The sequence below is a fragment of the Camelus ferus genome, chromosome 2 (assembly GCF_009834535.1).
Source record: "Camelus ferus isolate YT-003-E chromosome 2, BCGSAC_Cfer_1.0, whole genome shotgun sequence".
Classification (NCBI taxonomy): domain Eukaryota; kingdom Metazoa; phylum Chordata; class Mammalia; order Artiodactyla; family Camelidae; genus Camelus; species Camelus ferus.
In genome coordinates, this window is record NC_045697.1 from 27,859,473 (window position 1) to 27,877,897 (window position 18,425).

The following is an 18,425-nucleotide window of genomic DNA, read 5'->3' on the forward strand; positions in this document are numbered from 1 at the left end:
GTGCCAAGTTCACCACCAGCCTTGAAGTCAGACTCCTTTGGGTTCGAATCCCAGCTCTACAGCTTTAACAGCTGTGTGCTCTTGGACAGATTGCTTTACCTCTGTTTCAGTGTTCTCATCATCTCATCAGTTAAATAGGAAAGTAGTACCTCCCCATTTCATAGGCGTGAAATGACACAGTCCATGTAAAGAATAGCGCCCAGAGATTGCCAGTCATGAAAGTAGTGATGATCAGGAAACCTGAACATCACTGAGCCCCTGGCTTTCCTTGGTCAAGAGAAGTAGCCTTTAAAAAAGAAATAGTGTTTGTCATGCACACACACACACACACATCTTCTTCTTCTTCTTGAAATAGCTGCTTCTTCTCTCTTTGCTTTTTTTTTTAGGTCTTAAAACAGTAGGGACCTTGATACTAGATTGTTCAGAAGAGCTCTCTGGGTAGGTAAAAAAAAAAAAATCCTCTTTGAGGATGATGCTTGATAAGGTCTCTGGAGAACGCGGAACAGGCAAGGTTAAGGTTAGGAGCAATACCTTATTCTGAGGAAGTTTGGTTTAATAGGTTTCCTTTAGGTTAGGCCCCCTCACCCCTATTACTTGTTTCAGGGAGATTTCAAGTGCATTCTAAGGGAAAAGGAAGTGACTAGAACTCCTGGGCCCCAAGTGCTTTTGTATTTGATCTTTATGCCTGACAAAAACAACCTTCGTGAACACGCCTGATCTCCTTTGGGAAGTGGGAGGGAGCTTCTCTAAGTAGGTGTAAGGTACCCCTGCCCTTCACTCCAGCGGGGCCGACCTTTGAGAAAGTTAAAAGCCCAGCCTATCTAGGTAAGAAGGGCAGCCTCAGAACGACCAGGGAGCAGTCAGCTGGCTGCAGAGAGTGGGGAGGGCCTTGAGCTGGTCTTTGAAGAATTAGGAGGATTTAGATAAGCCGGAAGGGGACGGGCATTCCACGCCGGTTGCCCAGCATCTGGGCCAAAAATGAACAAAGGCATGGAGGGTGGGAGGGGGACCCAGGGCCGCCAGCGTGGAGGGTGCCTGCTGGAGCAGGGGCAGCTGGTAGCGAAGGGGTGCTGCGCCCAGGCGCTTGAGCCCACTCTGCAAGCCCTTGGGGCCCCATCGGAGGGAGGTTTGGGAGCTTGGGAAAGGCTAGCTGAGAAGAGGACTTCGAGGACTGCAGGTGGCAAAAGGGTCAGGATGGATCGGAGGGGCCACGGGACAGGCTTGGGGAGACCAGTGGAGGGGAGACCCCAGTAACAGGCTTGAGGCACTGAGGGTCTGGCCACACCTGTGGCAACAGTAGAAATGGAGAGAAAAGTTGGCGAGGAAGACTTAAAAGATGACCTCTAGGTTGCCATGGCAAGTGACCAGAAAACAAGGCAAATAAAGGAGGTGGGGGCAGCCTTTTCAGGACAGGAGCAAGAGTGGAGAGGGGGACTTGGGTTTGGGATATTTTGGATTCGTTTTCCTTACACAGCGGTGGCTCAAAATGCTTTTCTGTTTGTTGACTTTTGAGGGGGAGGGCAGTCCTATCCAGAGGTTCTGTGGCTCGGCAAGAGGCCCTGTTAGTGGGGCATCCTCAGGGGCTGCGGGAAACACAACCACCACTTCTTTCTGGTTATTTTTAAGGTTCCAGCCATCTCTGCTCCTGCTCAGGCTGGAATTTCCAGGAACTGGCGGCTGACCAGAGCCAGTGGGTCCCTCCCAGCCTCCCACTCCCTGCAGGGTGCGGCACCATGGGTGGAGGCCCCTTAGGGCGGAGTGGGGTGGGTCTGCAGCGATAGGGCGCCCGGCGGGGAGGCAGATGAGGCGTGGCCCCGCGCAGCCCTTCTGGATTTGATTATATAACGCTCCACGGAAGAGACTCGTGAGGGCTGAGGCCGGCCTTGTAAGACATGTATGCAGCGGGGTTACACAGGAGGGGTAATTTTCAATTGGTTGGGGGTTACTGGCCCTTAAAACTCAAATACAAAGTTGTCAAGACAGGGTGAAGGAGGAAAATGAGTAACCTTAGTAGGGGAGATCATTAGTGTTTGCTAAGATTTCTTTAAGAAAAATGTGGAATGCCACTCACCAGGTGGCAGTGAACTTGAGAGGTTAGCTAATGGGTATGGGTTTGGGTTCCCCTCCCCCCACCCCTGCTTTGCTGGGCCCCTGTCTGGAAATGTGGAGGGAGTTTGCTTGGTGGTTACCTTTGCACCTGTCCTTATTTACATGCAAAATCAATTGCTTCACTTGGTCTTCCCGAAGTACAGGGTGTGGGCAGAATCTTATCTGAAGCCATGTCCTGTTTGGACAAGTTGGACTGCCTTGGCAAGTCTCCATAGGGTGGAGCAGATGGGTGGAGGCAGGAAAGTAAAATTGGGTGGCTTGTTAGGCAGGAGAGGAGAGAGGGCGGATTGTTTGCTCATGGATCATTATATTTAATCTGAAACTAAATAATTAACTTCTTTCCCATTTACAAAACATTTTGATGCAAAATAACTAATTTATGAGGGGTGCAAAGACTTAGAAATGCTCCCTGGAATTTTCTCCCTCAAACCAACAATAGAAGACTGGGGTAGGAGAAGATCGTCACTGAGTGACATGAAAACGCTACGCTCTTCCAGGTAGGTGCCAGCATTTGGCTCTTCTAAAAGGAGGCTCCCACTTAGAAATGCCTACTTACATCTGTTGCCCGGCCCTTTGTATTTCTGGCCTAGGCAACTGCCATTAAATATTCAACTCTTGGAAGAGTTTGGGTACAGAAGTGAAGAAAAGTTTCTTTTGGAAAGGAAGTTGAGCTGCAGGGATGTTGCCTTCCTGCCCTGGCCCTCCTTCTGACCAAGAACTACACACACACACAGAGATTTTTATTTTTATTTTTTAAAATTTTCTCCCTGAATTTCCTTGGAAATAAGGGATGGGGGGGTGGCAACATTCTCCCCCCGTTTAACATCCAGACACTTGGGAGAGTTGAAAAGGGCGCTTACAGGTGTGTTGGTTTAATCATCCTGATTTTCTCCTTACACCTGGCTGAGGTCAGCTAGGAAATAAAGATGTGCAGGAGGGAGGCAGGTAGTCTGGAGCCTTAGGGTCCGGCTGGGCTGTGGGAGAAGAATGCAGCGGCCCTTTGAGGAGCTGAGGAAAGAAAGATACGCAAAGTGCAATAAAAGAGAGATGAGAAGGGAAAATGTCTGAAGCAAATCCTGATACATCACCCAGAAACTTTGCTTCAGATACACACACTGTCTCCTCAACCCGCACCATACACCTCTGTCTGTCTGTCTCTTTGTCATGCTTCTTCAGGAAGGGGCCATCATTTATAAGGTTTCTGTAATAAAACAGAATGCTGTAGCTTCAAGACAAACTACTTTCAAAGGAGGCTGGCCACATCATAACCTCCTCTTACATGAAGGCCCGTGTGTATTTCTAAGCTCTGCAGCTCCTTTGTACCCTCATGAAGCAGCTGTGGAGTAGGCCTCGTGGAGGGCTGAATAGGACAGTGTGAGGCCGAACAGTATCGCGTATGAAACGTCATGTAAATGATTCACCAAAGCTTTTTAAGACATAAGCACACGGTTGTGCATCTTAGCAAAAATCTGATCCTCATATGTCAAAAGACATCTGAAAAGTCAGAAGTATAAGTGGAGAGAGTGTCAAGGGAAATCTGTTTCTTCCTTTTGGAGGAAAATTCTGTTGTATTGGCCCTTCCCAGCAAAATAACACAGTTGGGGAAGATGAAGTCTGCTCCAGGGATGGAAAATTGTTTTGGCAATGGTGATGTTCATATTTTTTTGCTTTTCAACACTTTGATGAATTGTGTTTTGTTTTGTTTTTGTTTTTGTTTTTTTAATACCAGTGTGGCTCCGTTTTTCTCTTTACAGTGTGGTTGTGTTATCCTTGGGTTGATTAGTTTAGAATGTTACTGAATGCTACTGAAACATAACTAAGATGTAAATGTGTTAATGATTGGAAAATAGTTGTAAGAAAAAACAGAATCACATTTGGGGGCCTCCTCATCTGTGTGATACCCACATAAGATGGTTAACAGAATTCCTGAGCTTAGCTACAACCCACTAGGTTTAAAGACCCTGGCATTGGCAACTCAGTTTACTGCCTGGGTCCTCGTCTTTATTCCTGTTTTAGTGCGCCACCTACTGGTTCTACTTAGGATTGCGATCAGTATTGTGCAATAATTAATTTTCTATAGCATTTGTAGTTTACTTAGCATTCTTTTAACGTGATGGTAATATCCCCTTAGCACTGAGTTGCCCATGTATGACAAAAGCCACTAGGTTTAGGAACGCCAGTTCTTCCAGTGTGTGAGTTACTTCTCAGTTATATGGGAGGCATTTTGGAGACATTGCAGTCATACTTTTCTGATTCTAGAACAGAACCCAAAGACAAGATCAGTGCTGGTGGGAAAAGTGGTCTATTCAGAGGTAGACACAGGTACAGAATCTGGACGTTTTCTGCAAATAACAGCCTGATTTGTGTTAATGCATTTGATTCTCTTCCTAATTTGGGTTTCCCTCTAGCTTAACGTCCCTCTCTCATTTTTATTAAAAGTTTTAATCATAGATTTAATGAATTTTAAAATGGGCAATAGGTGTGTATAAAGCTGCACTCACCCCCCTCCCCCACCTCTCCCAAGAAGCTCTTGTTAAAGGTTAGGGTGTATTTTTTTTCCACAGCCTTCTTGTTCCACATACTATAATAATCCCTAAAAGTATGATCAGTCATTTTAGAAGCTATCAAATTGGGGACGAAGTGCTGTTTAAGCTTGTGAATGGACAGTAAGTTTGGTTCTGTTCATAGTGATTCTCTTCCTAAATTGGGTTTCCTAAATTGGGTTTTGAATTTTACAAGGACTTTTTATTGTCCAGTGATGCATTATTTAGTTAGGAGTTTCAAAGTGAAGTGTTCTAAATGAATATATGTATGTATATGCGTGACTGGGGCATTGTGCTATACACCAGAAACTGACACATTGTAACTGATGGTACTTCAATTAAAAAAAAAAATCGTGGTCAAATACAAAAAAAAAATCAAGTGTTCTGAATTCTATTATTACTTCTTCATTTATTAGCTGAAATACTTCCATGTGAGAATAGTCCTTCATCAGTGATTGAGTTACTCTTTGAGGTACAGTCCTGAACAAATAAATACACCTTTACAATTTTATTTTTGATAAAAATGAAAAAGGTTTTGTTAGAAGGGATGCTTTATATTAGACTATTTTTTTCTCTTATGATTGCACGTCTTTCAAAGCATTCATTTCCTTCAACTTAGATAAAACAGAAAAATTAAAGAATAAAAGTGATTTAAGTAATGTCTTAAAATGACACGAACTATATAGCAAGTTAATGTGTAATTCGTTTCTAAAAGGAGTCAGAACTCATTGCTATAGGCATCAAAAAGGTCATTGAAGGCTTTATGAGCTAAATGGTAGGGTTAGAATTTAAACCAAAATGAGCCACAGAGCCCATCATCTTCCTGCACAGAGCTGCTCCTGCTGGTGGTAAAGGGTCCCAGGTACGGTGAGGTGTGGCGATGCTAAGGAGCTATTGCCGCGATGCAGTCTTCAAGTGGCAAGGCCTGTATGAGATCCCATATGGGGTGTAGGCAGCTCTTACCTTTTAAACTGAATTTAACCTAAATTTTTTTTTTGAGGGGAGAGGGGATTGACCTCTAAGGCTCAGTATTTTAGCAAAGAGGCAGATAAATACCTGACATTGTTCCAGAAATCAGGGACCAACAAGTTTAGTGCAGTATGTATAGCATGTAGATTTGAATATTTTGTGCATATTCATTGATATAAGTGATTTCGAGGGGAAAAGGATTTTGCTTGTTTATTTTTAATCTCGTTTGATTTCCGAAAACCTTGAAGGTAAATGAGATCTGCTTGATCTCCAGACCAGGTCTTTTTCCTTACACTCCTGAGAATATGAGTGCTTTTATTTAGAAGGATTTGCATCAAGATCCTGACAAGCCGACTGAATGAAATCTGTAAGAGTAAATTAAATTTAAAAGGCTTGGAGGAGGATGGCCAGCCAGGGTCGAGGCTGCTGAATTATCTGACCTCATTGATATAAGCAGGCGATCTCACATCCTTTGTTTACGGCCCGCTGTGGGGCCCTGGACAGCAATTCATAGAACCCTATCCATCTGTACAGCTGCTAGGCTGGGAACTGGTTAATAATAGATCTCAAGACACAAAAGGGGTTTTCATCCTTCATTATGAAATCATCCATTTTTCACTGGCTGTGGGGTTTGTTCTTGCTGCTATACAGAAGAGGGTGGCAGCACCATTGATTTGAGCAGCCTGTCATCAGATTGTGTCCGCAGATTATAATACGTCCTGTGATGTGGCAAGTATAATTTTGAAGTCATGGCCTTATGTTGAGTTCATGATGACATTCACGTGTTGTCATGAGACCCAAGATAGCCTTCAGCAAAGCAGCGATGCACAAGAACGACACAGTATTACTTCTGTAATTGTGTGTGAAGATGTCTTAGTTGAACGCATAGAGCAGGGACACCACTAACTACAGGATTGTTGTCATGGCAGGGGCGATGCGGAGTTTAAATACTGAGACGCAGGAAGTGATCTAGAACCAGGGGCGTCTGCAGCTTTTTCAGGTAGAACCCAATCTAGATCTTGTTCACTTTTCCACCCAAACCAAAGTGATCTGTAGACTTCACCTTTAACCAAAGTGCTGAGCACTTCAATCAAACAGATAGAAAGTGCCTGGAGCAGGTTGCTGAAGATCTGGGTGGTGCATGGGCAGTGATTCTATAACCTGTGAAATGGCGAGCAGACTGGTTATTTTCCTTGTGAGGAAGCAGTTAATGTATTTTAGCACTAGAAGTGGACTAGTACAAAACACAGAAGAGGGCTCACACATAATGAAAGAAGAGAGAGACCAAACAGGATCAAGATGGACATTGTATTTACTTTAGGTTAAAGATTGGCTTATTTCCTAAGGAGAAATTAGAGTGAATACAAGCTAATAGTCTTCCTGTGTAAAAAGTGCTAGTAAGAAATTGGTGAGGGGGGTGGGCGTTTCTCAAAAGAAGAAATGTAAATGGTATTTTCAAAAAAAGATTCGGCTTCAGTAATTAAGTCAATATAGGAATAGTATCAATTTTGATGCTAACAAATTGGCAAAATTTTTAATTTTTTAAATGGTAATGCACATTGCTGGTAGAAATGTTGGGAAGCAGGTTCTATTTTATTGATGGAAATAACAGAGTATCTTTGGATGATACAGCAGATGCTCTGGAAAAATGTACATGGCTTCTCATTCACCCTTTCATAAAATTTACCCTAAAAATTAATTAAGAATGTGTGGGAAGGTGTAAGTATAAAGATGCTCATTGCTGTCTGCAGTGGTGAAAATTTAGAAGCAACCTAAATGCCCAATGAAAGGAATTTTTTTAAGTCTAATTTGTTCACACAGTGGCACCTTGAATTTGATGGTATACAACCAAACTTAATGAGAAAGAAACGTTTTCCCACTAAATTGCCAAGTGATGTTATGGTTACTATACAGTATACATACTATAATCCATATGAAAAAGAGTTTGGAGGGATTTTTTTTTTTAAAAAAGGATATTCATGGTGGTCGGTTCTAGGTTGTCTTTTTGCCTGTCTTGTTTCTTTCTGATTTTTCTGTTATGAACATAAGGAGACAAGGAAAGGTGTTTAACATTCATATATGGTGTGAACTTCTGTTGAGATGCATGGTAATTGTAAGCAAGCTTCACTGCTCAGAAGAGGCTGTCCCCATTGTTCCAGAATGTCATGGTTTGTGTATTTGAGTTAGAAACGCTAGTTGGTGCTCACCTGGTTATGACCATGGGGTCTGGCTTTCATTACATAAAATGGCATCTTTCATAGGTACAGGAAGCAAATTCCAGCCATTCCGGGGGCAGAGGAGAGGAAGGAGTTGGGGTGGGGGGGTGAGGAATATTATATTTTATTTTTACTGGTTTATATTGAAAGTACCCTTGGGATTTAGGCGGACACCTTGTTTTGTTTCCTAGGCCAATCACCAGAGCACCCTAGAAAGCATAACTAAGAGAATGCTCATGTTTGACCCCGTCCCTGTCAAGCAAGAGGCCATGGACCCTGTCTCGGTGGTAAGTTTTCCAAAACTGAATGTCTCTCCTTATTCATTCCAAGTGTCAATTACCTTACTGTGGTGGCATTATTCCTTAAAGTTACTTGACAGGCATTTGGTGGGCAAACTTTTCTGAAAGCCTCTGGTAGTAAGTGGGGTAAACACCCTCCTAGTGACTGTACCCCATGTAATGGGATTCGTGTTTCCTTAAGCGCCCTCCCCACGCCCCAGAGATGATCAGCGTAGAACTTGAACCACAGGCGAATCTAGTCATAATAGAAGTCAATTTACAAAAACCTCTCAGTTACCAGTTTTTTAATTTGAGCTCTCAGGATTATTGGTTTTGGCAAAAAAAGAAGAAAGAAGAAAAGAAAAAGGTTGGCCAGGTTGATTTTTAAAAATTAATATGCGTCTAGGGACATTAAAAAAAAAAACCTGTATGCAGTGTTTATCATGATAAGGAAGCAGTTTCCAAATGTACTTACAAGAAGTCTGCATCATGAACATGTTTACTTAGAGGTGTTTTTACTGCAGATCACCGCCCAGACTATATAGAAGAGTTTTTTAAACATGTTTGTGAATGTCATTTTTTTTTTTCATACTGGAGAAAAAAAATATTCCATTTTGTCTCATGTAGTGTTCAGGATGTCCTTCACGGGGCTGATCAAAAAGATAAAACCTGAAGGGAAAAACTCTTCAGTTCTTTTGCATGTAAAAATATATTAAGAATAAAATGATTTGCTTAAAATCACTGCAGCCATATGGAGCTGTGAGGGTATGAGAGGGACCTGGGAGGAAGCTAGCAAAAGAACGAACTTGGTGTGAGGGTGGAATGAATCCCTGCTTCACTTGGAAGAGTTCTGGCTGGGAGGGAATTAGGTTCACTGTCGTTTTCAACACCTTAGTGCTAAGCTAGCCCCTCCCGGGAGCCAGGCCCCTCTACCTGCTTCTGGGCCACCAGGGAACCAGTGGTTAGTCCAGGTGTTTATGTAGATGCATCACTGCTGTGCCGGTGGGACACGGGGGACCACAGAAAGGTGTCCGACTTCAAAGCAGGGAGTGGTTGAGACTTGAGGGGATCTGGGTTAGTAAATATGAAATAACAAAGCCACGCTCCCAACTCTGCCTTGCTCTTTTCTTTTGCGGGCTTGGAAAATACTCACAGGGGGAAAAACTTGGCCTGAGTTGTATATCTGAAGGTTGGTAATGACACGCTTGCAAAAATTAGATCATCCTTCTGCATTGGCTGTGGAGGTTCCTGCCAAAACTGTTTATACAAGACTCCGGGGTCACTCCAAGGCCCTTGGAACTGAGTTGCCATAGAGATTACTAAGCCAGTGAAGTGTTTACCACTGTGTGCAGTGAAAATTTAAGTCAGAGTACCTTTAAGGAAATAACATTTACATTCTCACACAATAACTGGATAACCGTGTGTCTGAATATGATAATAACAACAATAAGAATTATTAATCAGAAAACTAAATTGACTTCTAATGTTACTCATGTTGTCATCATAGTCATCAACTCCTTTCCCCCAACTATTACATAATCACATTGGAGGAAAATTAAGGTATAAAATTTCCCCATTAATTATATCCTTGAAATATGAAGTTTTTTAGTACTGAAGAATATGATTAATTTTATAAATGATGCAGAACCATCAGTGATGCATTTTACTATTCATTATACTTCCAATGCTTTTAATCAAGCATGAGAATGTGGCACCGGAGCCTAATTTAAAGCTAAAATGAAGTTGGCAGGATACAATTAAGGCAAGGAAATGCACTTTGCTGAAAAAAAATGGACATAAAATGAATTTGAAGTAATAGTTATACTTGTAACGCTCTAACTTATATTAATACATGAAGTTAAAATATGTAGAAGTATTTTTGCAATTTAATGTTCTTTTTCTCCTTCATGCTCCAGTTTTCAACTTCAACTGATGCTTATAGAATTTAATTAGATCATTTCACCAAAAGATAGTTTCAGTCCTTACAATGAAGTTTCTTCTTAATTCAGCAAAATCTCAGTGAACTGAAACATTTGGGGGAGTAGTAGGGCATTGGGATTATTTTTCATAACAAAATTACATGAAAAGCTTTTGTTTCCACTCTTAAATCTTCAAATTTCATCTTTCCTGCCTTCATAGGTGGAGTGTATGAAAACCTGATTTATTGTTCCTTTATTCCTTTCTTTTTAATTCCACCTTTAGCCTGAAGGTTGAAGTCTTTATTTATTCAGGTCACTGTCCTAAACGTGAAGGCAGTGTAGGACATTTGAAGATTTTTGTTTTAATTCCACGTGAATAAAAATATTTTATAGTGACTCATTTATTCTCCTTTTTCGTATAAGGTGAGAGAAGAGCAGAGGCAATCTGCCTGTTTGGTGTTTTGCTATAGTTTAGAGAAAGAGAGGAAATGTCTTTCTTTCTAACGAAATGTAAGCCTTCACACTGTCCTGTAGTAAACCATGTGCCCTGAGGCAAATGGTAAGACTCTGGGTTGTCCTGTTAAAATTTGCAAGAACTGGGAGCAGAGCACACCCTCCCCTCTGTGCTGAGGATCTCTGCTTCCTACTGTCAGTGCCACGCCAGCAAAGCCACCAGTAGCTCCCTGAACCTCCAATTTTTTCTCATTTGTAGAATTGGAGATTATAATTTGTAAAATATGAAATGGCAGGTGTATATAAAATATGTATGTAAAGGAGTTCTTTCTACCAATACACTTCCAAAGAAGGTTGAAAGATTAAAAGAATTTAATTCAGGAAGTGAGAAAGAAAAACTTTTTTAAATTACTCTTCCTTATTCTAGTCCTACAGAAAGATTACTTTTGAAGAAAGTGTATTTTTTACTTTTCTTTAGTGAAAATTGTGATCTTATCGATTGAAAAGTACTAAAAATCAGTAGTTCTTCTGCCCTGTTCTAACAAACTTTTCATAACTTTTCTGAGCCCGGCAGAAAGAGAGCTTTCTACTTTTGTTTGCAGAGAAGGGCATGACATTTACTGTTTCCAGAGAGTTTGTTTATAAATGCACCACGCCTTCCTGCACTTGGAACCCCACCCTTGGTTTGAAGATTCCTTTGACTTGCCATGGCCCTGTCACGGATGTCCACATTTTTTTCGTATTAATGAATAGTGAAACAGAGACTCTTCCATGTATCGTGCAGTCATTCCATCCACTGGAACCAGCTTGTAATGGAAAACTCACCAAAACTGTTCCCAATAAAATAAGAAACTCTTAATTCTCACTTTCATATAAGGTGATAGCCTTGGAGAAAAACAGATGTTTTGGAAAAGCAAACCCATTATCACCCCTAGTGGGGGTCGTGAGGCGGGGAGACCCTTGCTTGAGTCTCGCCTCCAGGCTGCTCTGTTCCAGCAAACAGGGCTCCTCGGGTAAACGGTGTGCGTGGGGGGCCGTGGATGCCCGTCTGTGGCCAGAGCCACTCTTTCTGCAAGAAGACTTGCCTCTGTTTCTGATTTCAGGCTGGTGCAGCCACACTTTGCATTGCTTTGTTAGAAGACAGGAATGATCTGGAGCAGAGAGGAAGCAGCTATTACCAGGGCATACCCACCCAAGGCATACACCCCAGCAAGCCCCGTGTCAGTCCTTACACTGGAGAACCAGATTGTTGCAAGCCGATTGCAGTAGCTCATGCGCTCCACCCAAACAGTTGCAGTAAACACGTCTCATAGGAGGTTCTGGTAAACATTGCTCTGAAATTTGCCAGTTTGAAGAACCACATTTCTTTACCCTTAGGTGAGGCAGTCGGACGGGAAATAGTTAATAGTGTACTCAGTTGTTTGGACCTCTGCTTTTAGCCCTGCCTAGAGCCTTACAAAAGCCGCATGTCCAGTCAAGGGGACAGGGAGCGTTGATGGAGGGCAGGCTCTCTGCAGAGCTGGGCATAATGTTTACAAAACTTAACTCTGTGGGTGGCTGGTTCTTTATGGCTTGAGAAACCTGAGACTGTTATTAAATTTGCAAATCTCCCAGGTTCTAAATCCCTGCTTTCCTTAAACTCACCCCACAGATAGGAAAATCCAGCAATGACAGCAGTAGAAGTATGTCCCCATTTTTGCTTCCTATGTAGCTGCCAATAACTTGGCATTAAAATCTAGGTCATAGGGAGGTCTTTGAAGATTAGGGCTGAAAATAAGGGAGAAGCTACATTTCAGTGAGGAGAAACAATGAACGCTGCCTCCCATTTCCTGGAGTTTTTGTTTCTCCTACCAGAACTTTTGCCTTTTAGAAAATTATATCAAGCTGGTTAAACTTTAGAGCCAGGAGTAATCTTCTTTTTCCTCCTGTAATTAATTACTTCCTTAAACCCTCATTGTACATAATTTATAATTTTTTGTTAGTAAGCCTGGTGCCTCTTTTGATTTTGCCTATTCTAATATTATTTAATTTTAATATTACTGTCTGTTTTGGGCCTCTGACCTTACGTTGTACCAGTGTGTATCTCCTTCTAAAGAAAGGTAGAAATAGTCTTTTCCTCATTTGATCTCTGATACATCACTCAAAGCTATTTTTAAAAACCATAATTTATGTAGTTTGTGTTTCCTGATTTTATAACCTCATGTCCTTGTTTTTAAGCAGTATTATTTAAACAGTGAAAAATCTTTTCCCACCCTTTAAATTGTGTTTAGACAGTTTACCAAATTTTTATACTAAAAATTAATATTTGTATTGTATACCTCTGTCATTTAGGGCTATGCTGTTCCAAAGGTGGTCTATGGCACCTTGGCTCACTCCCCAGTAATTCAGAACCTGCATTTTAACAAGATCCCCAGGTGAATTTGTGTGCTCAGTAAAGTTTGAGACACCCTGATAGGGAGCATCAAAGCCATGACAGTGTACCTGTTATGTAAGGAAGGAGGAGAAGGGACCCCCTAGGACCACAGTGTGTGTTAAGTTCATCACATAGGCATCTCATTGAGTCCAATTTTAGTCTTAACCCCACAAACTCTTAGAAGGTGGGCATCCAGTACCATCTTTGACAAGTTTTGCCATATCCTCATGCACCTGTACTTCTAATATTTAGGAAGTCATTTTTCTTGCCTTTTTTTAAAAAATTAAAGTGTGTTAATTTACAGTGTTGTATTAGTTTCAAGTATACAGCAAAGTGATTCAGTTACACATATACATGTGTATATCTATTCTTTTCAATTTTTTCTAGAATTGCTTTTTTAACATAAAATTATTTTAAAAAGGAACTTTGTTACTACTGTTAAAAAACATAGGTTTTTTTCTTACGCATTTAAATAAACATGTAAGTATTTTAAAGTGCTGTATGTTCATTGTGTACCGTCTCTAAGTATCTGGGGTACCCTCAGAGAGATGTGCACCAGACTGCGGGAACCACTGTTCCAGGTGGTTATATAGATTACGATGACACTGTATCAAGAAAGAAAGGACAAAAGAACAAAACACATAATCTTAATGATGAGAAACTAATGTCAGAACCAGATAAAGGTTTGCTTGGTCCCTTACTTTCCAGTACTCTGTCCAGTACTCTGGTGCTCAGTTGGCCCAGAGAAGGAACCGGGCATCTGGAGTTTTAAAAGTGGCACCAGGGATTCTGATGCGTAGCCAGATGGAGATTCTCCCGGAGAGGAAAAGGTGTGGTCTCAGTAGCAGCCCCAGTCAAAACCACTGCTATCCCACAGTTATTTGTAACTTATGTTAGTGGCCACTGGAGGAGCTTGGGAGGCTCAGAAATTAATAGTACATTCAAGCTGTTTAATTATAAGGCCCTGTTGGTGGGTTTTCTTGGGTGCATCATGAGCTAATGTTGCCTCAGAATCACGAACCATACAGGGTTTTAGAGCTGGAAGAGAGAGGCATGGTATGTTTGTTGCTTATCACTTTGATTGTGAAACATTCAAATACAGGTCATTTTCTGCAGACAGACTTGACATATTATGACTAAAAATTTCAGTTTCTCTAAAATGCCTACAGGTAAAAAAAAAAGGCTTATGTTGAATTTAATTTTTCAAAAAGCATTCTACAACAGGGCTTTTCTTTTTAGTTTTAGTTAAGGAATGGAAGTAATTTTAGTGAATTCCATGGCCAAGGACACAGTGTGCAAACATTATGATTGATTTATATTTAAAGCTGGTAGATGAGAGGTTATCCTGATATTATAGGAGAGAAAGGTACTTGAAGATAAATTAGGTCAGTTGTGGAACACATCTTAGACTTGGGTGGAAACAAACCATTTTGTCTCTCCTCCAGTATCTTGTTAGGTTATCCTCCAGCCTCTTTTGACAAGGGGGTAGCAAGGAGTCAAGGAGAGAAGGCTGGGCCTTATGTGCAAGTCGCTTCCAGCATCACATGTCCTTATTTGAGTCATATTATATTAGCTCTTTCTTACAATTCTGTGTCATCCACAGGTTTGGAAATTAAGTCATCCTCTGTAGCTCCATTCAAACTGTGAATAAGTCCGTTGAACAAGTTGGGCCAAGGATGTAAACACCCTAGTGTGGGTGGCCTCCCACATACAGGTGTGTAGGGTAGCTGGCCATCCTAGTTTGCCTGAGTCTGGGCCATTTCCTAGGATGTAGGACTTTTAGTGCTAAAGCCAGGAAAGTCCCAGGTAAACCAGGACTCTTGGTCACCCTGGGCATGGATTGGTCAGTGGCCAAAGTCCAACCAAAGGCACTGCCTTGCAACTCTGTTTGTCTGTGGTACACACAAGCATGTGGGAAGTGTCCGGTTTCTTTCTGCTGAGGTAGAAGACACTAGAGCCAGGGAGAGTACTTCCTGCCAATTAAGAAACCCATCAGAACGGCAGCGAGATTAGTTGGCTTGGCTAGTTCTTGGTGAACCGTGATGCCAGCTCCCAGTGGTAAAGGCCCATAAGCCTTCTGTCTCGTAACCTGTTTTAGAATCTTTCTAGGTGTCATCCTCATCCTTAACACTGGCATCATCCTAGAACTGAATTGGAGATTTTTCATGACACAGTTAACACATCAGCCTTAGTGCTTACCTTGACTAGACCAGCTGTCGTAGCATTTTTTAGGGTCAAGCGTGTATCTAAATCCAAACCACTTACCAAAGTCCACATACCTGAATGAGCCTTGCTGTGTATGTTCACCTCAATTTGTGTTTCAAGCAAATGTGCTTACTTGGCTGTTGACACGTTTCTGTCTGTCTTTGCCAATAGTCATACCCGTCTAATTACATGGAGTCGATGAAGCCCAACAAGTACGGCGTCATCTACTCCACACCATTGCCGGACAAGTTCTTCCAGACCTCGGAAGGCCTGTCGCACGGGATGCAGATGGAGCCGGTGGACCTCACTGTCAACAAGCGGAGTTCACCGCCCTCGGCTGGGAGCTCTCCGTCCTCCCTGAAGTTCCAGTCCTCACACCGGAGAGCCTCGCCCGGGCTGAGCATGCCCTCGCCCAGCCCGCCCGTCAAGAAGTACTCGCCACCACCGCCGGGCGTGCAGCCCTTCAGCGTGCCGCTGTCCATGCCGCCCGTGATGGCCGCGGCGCTCTCCCGGCACGGGATTCGGAGCCCGGGCATCCTGCCCGTCATACAGCCCGTCGTGGTGCAGCCCGTCCCCTTCATGTACACCAGCCACCTCCAGCAGCCCCTCATGGTCTCCTTGTCGGAGGAGATGGAAAATTCCAGTAGTAGCATGCAAGGTAAACGCCACTGCTCACCCACACTGCTGCTCCTGCTTTGTGTGTCCTTACTGGTCTTCACCAGATAGTCTGGGTGAGGGAGCAAAGGATGCCAAGAGCTGTTGAACTCTTAAGGAAATAGTCAACTTAGAGTCTGCCTAAGGCATTTCCTTTTTTTTTTTTTAAGTGTTGATACTGGAAGAGCTCCCAAGAATCAGGCTGTCTGTTTAATACTATGAAACAGTTAGTTTCACTGTGTAATTGTCAACTTTGGGATAAGAGATTTTGACTTTATTTTGCTTTATTGAATGCCAGCATGGTTCTTGGTGCAAAAAGACATTTAAGAAATACTGTTAAACCATAGTGATGACTATTAAGAGCCACCTTGTTCACTGACTGGTCAGAGGCAGAAGACTGGGGTTAAAAGGAGATAACCAAAAATCATAAGGAAGAAATCCTCCGGGGGTTGATGTCTTAAAAGTCCAGCTTCCTACATACAATGCTTGCTAGCAGAATTATGGTCAGGAGAAAAAGAATCCCCCGCAGATTCATTTCTGCTGTCATTTTGCCAAAGACACATACATACACACACAACGGCATAGTAGGTAGAAGCTGTGCAGTAAGCTTTTAAAGGCTGAAATTGGTGAACTGTACATAGAGTGACTTTTCTGTTTTTATTTTTTTAGTACCTGTAATTGAATCATATGAGAAGCCTATATTACAGAAAAAAATTAAAATAGAACCTGGGATCGAACCACAGAGGACAGATTATTATCCTGAAGAAATGTCACCCCCCTTAATGAACTCAGTGTCCCCCCCGCAAGCATTGTTGCAAGAGTAAGTATCCTGAGGTATGCCCGGCATTTGCGTAGTGGTGTGCATCTTGGAGCCTGGAATGGAAGCACGGGCTTCCAGCGCGGGATGTGGTGTGGACTGCCGGGACCACCTTGTCGTGCGGGGCAGCCGCTGGGCCAGATGGGAGAATCTCTCCAAAAACAGTGTGCTCTGTGACACACACAGCATTGAGATAACTACATCACGTTTTCAGTGAATTGGTCACCCACGGTATTGCCGCTTTACCTCATAAATCAGTGTTATGTTGTTTTTTCCCGTCCTTCCAGACTATGTGTGTATAGTTTCCCATCCTTATCCCTACGTGGATTGAGGTTGGTGTTCTGGATACTCCACTTAAGGTTAGATCCTGAAAAGGGTCCCACATCATCCTTCCTGTTACTTCTCATAGAGTATAGGGTTTATCTGATGGGGAAGGGCTTTAATCAGCGTTTTCAGGCTGACCACACGCACAAGAAAGATCCTCCAGAACCAGTCCTGTGGCACAGAAAGTTGACCATATTGCTCAGAGAAGCTCGGCATTAAAGAACTCTTCGGTCTCGTCAGTCGTGTCTGCCCTAGAATGTTCAGCTGCTTTAGAACTGCTCTCCAGTAGGAAGCTGACGCTGTGTTGGTTGGCGTCCACGCACCTGAACAGCGGTTTATAATGTGATGGTGTCACACACAGGCGAAGTAACTTCATGAATGGGATTTGCCACTATAGATATCCTTGACTTCTGCCAGGGACTTCACTGGAGGCTGTGTTTGTAGTGGGTACGAAGGTGACCCTTGGACACAACATCTTGGATCCCAGCTCTGCTCTCCGCTGTTTGTATGACCTTGGCCTGTCATTTAGTCTTGCTGCTTCTGTTTCCTCTTTATTTGCATTATTATTTGTGATTATTTTTCTGGTGTTAAGGTGCTTTTGACATTGGATTTAATGGCCGGCTTCTTAGCACAAAGGAAGTACAATTATTGTCTCCTCGGCCTCCCTTCCGTCATATTGCTCCCCATAGCACCTTTTCGCCAACTTTTCTGCTCACCTTTCTCTTTTACTCTCTGCACCCTTCTCCCTTATACAGTTAATTATGCAACAGAATGTGAATTCTCTGGTTTTAGAATAGCTGTTTTATGGAACTTCATATATATTTTAGTCGTATGCACATTCAACCCAAGTAGATGCCTTCATAATACCTCGTGTGTTGTTATTTGCACTGAATTATAGTCAGTATTTGGGGGAGGAGAGGTTGTCATCCTGACAGATGAAGAGAATGAATCTTCTTACCCAAGCACGTCAGCAGGGAGAGAGTCTGATGGACTTGGACATCACTGCCCTTCACAGTTGCATAGTGCTCTTTTGCCCCCTAAAAGGAAGCTTTTCCAAGTGTTTTCAAAGGAGCCATCTCTCTCCCAAAACGCACGTGGGAGTCAGAGCAGATAGAGAACTGATGAGCCAGGACAGAAATAACTCGCCTGTAACCTCACGGTTAACAGCAGAGGGGACCTGGCCTGATCTGCTCCCAGATGAGTGTTCTTCCCGCCATGTTCAGCCCGCATCTAGCCAACTGCATCTGCTCTGCACTTGAGTGAAAGGGAAAACAGAAAGACCGACCAGAATGGACACATCTTGGGGGCTGAATTACCTCTTTTTTAGGATGGTGGGTGTCTCTGGCAAGGTAACTGTCAACTTGGCTTGCACCTGTAATTGTCCCAGCACAGGTGATGGAAAAGATGCTATAAAGCCAACTGCCCACAGAGGGAGGGGCCCACTGCCTGAAAAGGGGTTATTCCAAGGTCTGGGTATGCACAGCAGTGTAACACGGCAGGGAGGCAACAACTGTGCTCTCAGTGC

The 18,425-nt window shown here is 42.8% G+C and overlaps 1 protein-coding gene across 3 annotated transcripts in view; it reads left to right on the forward strand.

Moving 5' to 3' along the window:
• KLF3 (Kruppel like factor 3) overlaps positions 1 to 18,425 on the forward strand; it is a 35,240-nt gene that overhangs the window by 7,520 nt on the left and 9,295 nt on the right. The window contains exons 1-4 of one of the 3 annotated variants that reach the window (XM_006185601.3): positions 1,454 to 2,606; positions 8,029 to 8,124; positions 15,277 to 15,763; positions 16,429 to 16,579. In XM_006185601.3, coding sequence (XP_006185663.1) covers positions 8,068 to 8,124; positions 15,277 to 15,763; positions 16,429 to 16,579 — 695 coding nt within the window. In that variant the 5' untranslated portion in view covers positions 1,454 to 2,606; positions 8,029 to 8,067. Of the gene's footprint in view, positions 1 to 1,453; positions 2,607 to 8,028; positions 8,125 to 15,276; positions 15,764 to 16,428; positions 16,580 to 18,425 lie in introns of those variants that run through there. The other 2 variants (XM_032495843.1, XM_032495861.1) reach the window with 2 other exon arrangements.